This window comes from Aplysia californica, unplaced genomic scaffold (assembly GCF_000002075.1).
Source record: "Aplysia californica isolate F4 #8 unplaced genomic scaffold, AplCal3.0 scaffold00279, whole genome shotgun sequence".
Classification (NCBI taxonomy): domain Eukaryota; kingdom Metazoa; phylum Mollusca; class Gastropoda; order Aplysiida; family Aplysiidae; genus Aplysia; species Aplysia californica.
Genome location: NW_004797549.1, coordinates 419246 through 426969, shown reverse-complemented (window position 1 = coordinate 426969; position 7724 = coordinate 419246). Strand labels below are relative to the sequence as shown.

The 7724-nt window shown below is 38.9% G+C and overlaps 1 protein-coding gene across 1 annotated transcript in view; it reads left to right on the top strand.

Moving 5' to 3' along the window:
• LOC101863196 overlaps positions 1–3974 on the top strand; it is a 10189-nt gene extending 6215 nt beyond the window's left edge. Inside the window, exon 5 of the mRNA XM_005101350.3 lies at positions 1133–3974. Within this exon, the coding sequence (XP_005101407.1) occupies positions 1133–1632 (500 nt within the window). The 3' untranslated portion in view covers positions 1633–3974. The remainder of the gene's footprint in view (positions 1–1132) is intronic.
• Positions 3975–7724: the final 3750 nt, after the last annotated feature.

Here is a 7724-nt window from a genome sequence, read left to right as displayed (position 1 = left end):
GTGTCTTTAGGCCATTCCCAAAGGGGGGATATTAACATGTTCTTATGCACATTAGAATTGTAAATGGGCTGATTATCAATGTCATGCTCATTTTGTGCCAGAACAACATAGGGGGAACTGCTACTTTTTCTTTCCTCATCCTTACTATCGTCATTTTTCCTCTACTTCTTTTGTATGTTTGTCACTCTCTTGTGAACTGCTATTTCCGGGATGCTTTGATTGTCGAAGCTGACTTTGTATTGTTGAGGCTAGAGAGGTGAGCAGAGTAAGCCTGATTCCCCGTTTGGTCTTCTCTGTTTACATCCACCCCTTGGCGCTCATAATGACCTTATGCAGTTGCGAGCGCCGTAAAACCTTACTAAAACTAAAGGTGTTCCTGAAACCTTTCTTACAACTACACAAAGGCCACTCTCAACATGTGGGATGTGGACCCATCTTACTGGAACCAGGCCTTTATAGCATAACACCTTTTCCCCAAGCTTCTACAAAACTTTCTCAGCACAGTGAGATATCCATCTGATGTGACTGTCATGGTTTTACCATCCTTGTCCTGGAATCAGAACGTGCCAATCATGCCCCTGTAGCTGAACGCTTTAAAGAAGTAAAATTTTGAGTTTTACCCAATTTTGGTTGAAATGTTAAAAACTTAATATTTCTCGAATACTTTTGATTGCTTTTCTTCATATTTGCAGACTTGATGCCCTTATGGTTGAATTTTGTTTGTTCAAAGTTTTTTTGAAACTGGTGCAGAGATGATGGAGCTATTGTCCTTTAAGTGGATCCTCTTTTTTTTTTAGTCACCCTGTAGGCTATATCAGGAGTATGGAGATAGTCATTTCGGATCCCCCTATTTTGTTTCATTACTGAATCGGGCAAAGGTGAGTCAAAGGATTATAAAAACTTGTTACAAATGAAGGTATTTTCGGTTTGATTCTGAAATTATTTTTTTATGCTTTCTGGATTATTTGCAATGAATGTGATTTTAGTTTTGGTTACAAGGTCTCATGCTTTGAAATAACACTCCTTCTGTTAAGTTGGGTGTTAAATTTCAAAAGAAAATCATCCAGAAGAATTTCTACTTCATCTGTCATTTCTCATCAACTCTTACAACTTTTCAATCCTTCAATGACAGGTGATGACTCCGATTCGGATGATGATTCAGACAACGTGATTCACTTGGCAGTCACCATTCCGCTCGCTGGCCTGGTTGTTGCCATAGTGATGGTTTTTGCCATCTTCGTCTTTCGATATCAGAGACGAAAAGCTGCCGCCCGAGGTGCATTACAGGAGCGGGAGAGTGAACGGCGCCCGACATCACGGCAGCTAGCCTCTCCCCGGGGGGCCATGGGTACTTCCTCCTCATCTGACACACGACCATTCGTAATGCCAGATGTGCCTTTGCCAGCGTACTCTAGGTTGGAAACTCCGAGAGCCTCACTTCAGGTGGCCATGCCTTCGCAAGGACCTCATAGTGTGCCGTTTCCGAGACAGGAGCGGAGTCAAACCCCGCCTCCGGCCTATGACGCCATAGCTTACGGGAACCCGTACTCAGAACCTGAGGGTGTGCCCACCACTCCACCACCGTATGAAGAAGTGGTCAGGGGAACGCAACAAGCGTTAAATTACAGGTGAGCAGGGATACAAAATATCTGCCTGGCCATTGTGCTACTTGGATTTAGTACCTTGTTTAGACACATACGATTTACTTTACATTCTTTTAAAAAAAACAAATTTGAAAGTCAAAATGACTTTGTATGGAGCAAAGTACAAAAGTCATGATGAATGAATATAATGCATGTGACAACATTCAAAAGATGCATTATCTTTTTAGTTTTTGATATCTGCACGAGTTTGTATTATTTGGTAGATGTTCCCAGGCTGTGCGATATAAAAGAATACACTGTGGTTCTGTAGGTATGGGGACTTTTTCTATGGACTGCCATTAAATTGGGTTTTAAATAAGCAGAGTCGAGGGTTTTCGAAGAGAAGGTGGGTATACTCAAAGGCCGCCTGATAAGCCTTTTATTACCTGTACAAACAGTGCACCACATATCTTCAATTTACAATAGTTGATTTAATTTCAGAAAGTCAATTTGTACTGACATGGTGAAAAGGTAATTTTATACATCTCACTTAGAGCACTGTAAATATGTGCCTGAAAATGTGGACAGAAGTCCCAACAATTTTGATTCATATGATCTTTGGCCACCATATCTAAGCTATGTTGTATGTGGAAGCTGACTTTATTTGTTTTATCAACACATGATGTTATTATTTACGTTTCTTTGAACAAAAATACCTTCTCACCTGCTAAATGATATAAATTGTATCAGTGGGAACACAAAACATATGCAGTCAATGGCACAACACTTTCACGCCTCGGAGGTGATGTAAATTGTGTGAGTCGCGCTTTACAAATGTAAAACACTTACAATTAATCACACAACTTTTGTAGAAAAGACCCCTGTCTGTTTGTGTAGTCTTGCAAAGTACATTTGTAGGCCCTACTTATATGTGTAATGTTTATTATTTAAGGGACTGAGATGCAAAACCCACTACACCCATTTGAGCATGTTTGAGAAAATCAGCTTTTTTTAAATGCTGCTATAAGCCTACTCACAAACATACGTAAAAAGAAGATTTTTTTGGTGGCTTTTATGAAGTATGTGTTGGGTTTTGGCCGAAAACTCTTTGTTCATCTGATAGCCGGTAACAATGTGTATTTATAAGCACAAAATTTTGATTTTGTCCAGAATGTTGCTTAACAGGTTTTGCATCTCACCCCCCCCACATATATTTGGTCTTTTTTATGTTTTGCTGCTAGGTTTTCTTCTCAGTTGTCTTAAACTGCTGAACATTTTCTTGCATCTTGCCCTTCTGTCTCTATTGGAATATTTCTTTCTTCTTTACAAGTTCATAATGGCAACAAGAATTTCTCTTGTCTTCTTTCCCAATGTCAAAGTTCGGTGTTTTGTCCTTTTTATGTTGAGGATGTTAAAATAGAAATATTTCTAGAGTGAAATAGCATAGTTGAGCTGTGAGGTGAATGACTTGCAAATATACAAGATGTGAGTTTGATTTCCTGCTCTGACGTGTATGATGTTGTATTCTTAAGAAAGATACTCTTCTATATTTTACTCAATTCTCTTTACTGCAAAATGGTGCCTGGCAGTCAGTGAAAAAGTGTGTGAATGATAATGGTGTACACCTAACAAGTTACAATGCTGTTTGTCCTCTTGGGACTTAAAAACTTTTTCCCACTCAGAATTCAGTGAAAGTGAGGTGTGCTTGTTAGGGGCCTGATAGGCCTATTTCACACTTGTATCAAATATACAAAATGTTTCTGTTTGTCTTACTTTTTCCCGAGTGCGAAATGGTGGCTATTGCCCCCCCCCCCCCCCCCCCCCCCCCAATATAGCAAATATCTTAAATTTACAATAACTGAATTGATTTCAGGGAGTCGATTTGAACTGCCAATTTGAAAAAAAATAAAAAATTCTTGTTACTGTGAGGAATTTTTAGGAAAGTTCTGATTCCTTTGACGAGAGGAGTCAACCGATTTCAAAGAGATGAGTTTGTATGTATTTTACAGTTGTGTTTTCAAATATTTTTTGCACCACTGCAGCTTGGCCCCCATGCTTCTAACATAACCAGTGGGACTGGCATAATTTTCAGGATGATAGATAACCAGATATGTCTGAGCTTGACACTGTGGTGCAACTGGGACATCGCATAAGTCAATTTTTTCTGTATATCATGATATATGAATTAATTGTTTGAAAACAGTTCTGTTTTGGCTTGTTCCAAAACTCGCTGTTATGTGTGAAGTTTTACTACTACTGGATGAAAATAGCTCATGTTGCATAAATGAAGCTTTTGATTCAGTGATGAAAGTAAAGAAAAAAAGTGATAGAAGGACTGACAACGGAGATTCTACGTCTAGGTTGTTTTTAATAAATAAGACACTTCTGATATTCACTTGCCTTGTTTCTGTATAGTTTTAGAACTTCCTGCTGGTAAACAATTTGGTCAATGTGTACTAACCCTACCTACCCTGACCAACTCTTTGAGATGACTATCTGTCATGTGCTGCAATGAATCTGATCTGAATTGGCTCAAATTGTTTTTCCAGTAGTCTCTTGGTCTGGCAGTCAGAGATGTTTTGGGGTGCTGCTTTTCTTTCAAATGCAATTTTGCATGAAAAAGGAAGGCTTGATCTTGTGTCTGAGTGGCGAACTCGCAACACAAATGTAAATGTGAATCTAATTTCTTGTTATGAGTTTTTTTGTGAGGCATCGTTGTTAAATTCATTGTTGTGGCGTCGGTGGCTTAGTGGTGAGGCCACCGGACTCGTAATCGTGAGGTTGCTGGTTCGGAGGCTCGAGTAGCAGGCCCGTCGTTGTGTCCTTGGGAAAGGCACTTTACATGAATTTTCCTCACTTCACCCAGGTGGGAATGGGTACCCGGCCATAGACAGCGAAAGATCTTGTCAATATGTTAGTATTTTAGCGCCTATAAAAGGTTTGCTTCCACAGTATGCTTCCCAGGAAGTTGAGGTTGTTTCAGAATGCTCTAAGATCTGCTGGGATAATAGTATAGATTGTGAAGCGCATAGAGCTAGCTGTTGAGAGGGGATTTGCGCTATACAAATGCTATCTATTATTATTATTATTAAATCAGGTGCACATCAAAATAATGAGATCGAAAAAAACAACATGTTCTCTTCTTCTTTGTCACTTTTTATCAAATTTTCATTTTTTGGCCCCAGACCTTTTATGTCCAATGAAAAACATACTGATTTATGGATTTTACTGAACAATGTTTATTAAAGGCGAAAAAAATGTAAATTTGCAGTTTCCAAGGACTCCTAAGCTTCGGAGCTCACCAAACTTTGGCAGCCATTTTCTCGCTAATTTTACCTCTGAAACCATGTGGCTCCCCACCTCCTTCTATCCAAAATATCTCGACTTCTATTGAAGGTAGAGGGGTAATTTTGTACCAAAAGCGAGACAAATGGACAGGCTTTAAGATGTTACCTATAGCCCCATACGCCCAAAAATTGACAAGTGCCCGATTCCACCGTGTCGTAACACATTTATATCTGAATGACATTCCAGTTAGTTCTTCCATTACATTCCTTAATAGTATAATTAAATTATTTTAATGTTCTGCATTCCATGGAAGTTAAGTTATTTCTGACATTGTGCATTCCTTGATAGTTTAATTCTGACACTTGTAGGCCTACATTGTTTAAAAGTTTAGTTAGCTATAACATTGTGCATCCCCTGAAAGAACAATTAAAATTGACATTCTGACATTGTCCATTCATCTTTGTTTATACTTTTGTTGGTTTTGTCAATAAACATTTTGTGATAGTTCACTTAATTCTGACATTGTTCATTCCATAACAGTCTAGCCACTGCTTACATTGCATTCCTGAATAGTCCAGTTAATTCTGACTCTGTGCATTCCATTTGTAATATACTCTGTCACATTTTAAAGTATACACATTTTAAAGCTCAATAAAAAAAATCTATTCCAACAATTACTTTCAAATGTACACACTAACTACGTAATATACCTGTCACTGGTGAGTTGTTTTCAGATTTCTGAACGCATGAGTGGTTTTGTTACTGCGTGTATTTTATATATTTTGTGTTTGTTGAAAATTACTCGTGACATAGTAATGACTTGTTTAAAAAAGAATTACACATCAGAGCTTTGTCATTTTAGTAACAATTCGTCAGTGATAAAACTCGTGTTGTCTACGTTTCTTAATGATGCCACGCCTAAAAGAAAATGTGTGAAATCATCTTGTTGGAATGATCCGCGGGATGCTTCAGTATCCACTGTTGCGAGACTTTTTAATGTCACAAGAAGAACTGTGTAAGCAATAGTGGATCGTTAGAGAACATCAGGATCACAAAAGGATTGACCCTGTTGACTTGGGAGAAAAAAAACTACTCCCAAGAGAAGATCTTTTTATACGCCTGTCACATCTATGGAATCGTTTCAAAATAGCAAGACAAATCAGAGATGAGTTAAACTACATGCGACCTGTCAACCCAATATAAAAAATGACTGTATTGAGATGGTTGAAAGAATTTGGATTCTGAGCAAGGCGCCCAGCTCTCCGCATCAGATTGACACCTTACAACATCAGAAACAGTCTTGATTGGGCAAGAATACACTCACATTGGTCTCACCAGGTATGGAATAACCGAATGTTCTCCTATGAATCCAGGTTTCTTTTGGAAAGTCAACATTGAAGAAAACATGTATTCGAGAGATTAAATGAGAGGACCGTTCCTCAGTGTCTAACACAGGCCAGAGTTTTTGGTGATGGAAGTGTGATGGTGTCGGTGGCCTAGTGGTTAGGCTCTCGGACTCGCAACCGTAAGGGCCCGACGTTGTGTCCTTGGGAAAGGCACTTTACACGAATTTTCCTCACTTCACCCAGGTGGGAATGGGTACCCGGCTATAGACAGCGAAAGATCTTGTCAGTTTGTTAGTGTTTGAACGCTTAATCGGCTGCTTGCACTGTATGCTTCCCGGGAAGCTGAGAATGTTTCGGAGTGTTCTATGGTCTGCTGGGGTAATAATATAGTGTAAAGCGCATAGAGCCTGTTGCTGAGCGGGGATAGGATATGCGCTATACAAATGCTATTATTATTATTATTATTATTATGGTGTGGCGGGGAATTACTGCAGCTGGCAAGAACCCGCTTGTGACTGTTCATGGCAATTTGACAGCACACTGATACATTGACAAGATTCTTCGGCCGCACATTGTTGCAGTCATTTAAAACCAGGGACTGACCTTTATGCATGACAATGCCACTGTGCACAGAGATAGTCTAACCACCCAGTTCCTACATAAAAACAACATTCCAGTTCTTCAGCCGTGGCCTGCCTACTCACCTGATTTGAATCCCATTGAGCATCTATGAGACTTTTCGATTGTGGCATTCAAAGGAGACAACACTAGCCCCAGACACTTCCTCAACTTGAAATAGCATTGCATGAAGAGTGGAATTACATCCCTCAACAGACAGTGCAGCGATTGATTGATTCCATGCATGACGATGTCAGGCCATCATCAATGCAAGAGGACATCATGCGCGCTACTGATCGTGTTGCTTTTGTAGACCACCCCACCACCCTCTTGTAAGTCAGGAATAAACCTGTTATGTTAACTTTACATATTGCTGGGTTTTTCCATTTTTAAAATTGATAGAATTAGTATTCCTGGACTTTTTAAGAATATCGGCTCATTGTGAAACCAGCTGTTTTCATTTTAACACAGTGTATACTTAAAAATGTGACAGAGTATATATTGCCAGTATAAATTGTTCATTCCATCCAGCTATAATTCTGTTTATTTTGAGCTGCTTTCTCCTCAGTCTACCATCATATTTATTTACAAACTTGATTGGAATGACCTTTGTTTCAAATTCTAATCTCTAAACCAGATGCCAGTACAAACTCTTTTTATTGCCCATAACGTATGAAATATACCCTCTGTTATTTGATTTTTGATTTTGTTTGATATGAGGAATTACAATCAATTCATTTCATCAAGTTGTTTTCATGCGACTCATCTTATGGGTGGTTGGCAGGCGCTTAGATGTGGTTTGCTCCTTCTTTCCTACCAAACATCTATTGTCCTTATCTCATCTTCTTTTTCTTTTTTTTGTAAGTCATTCTTGTGTAATACCTCTAAT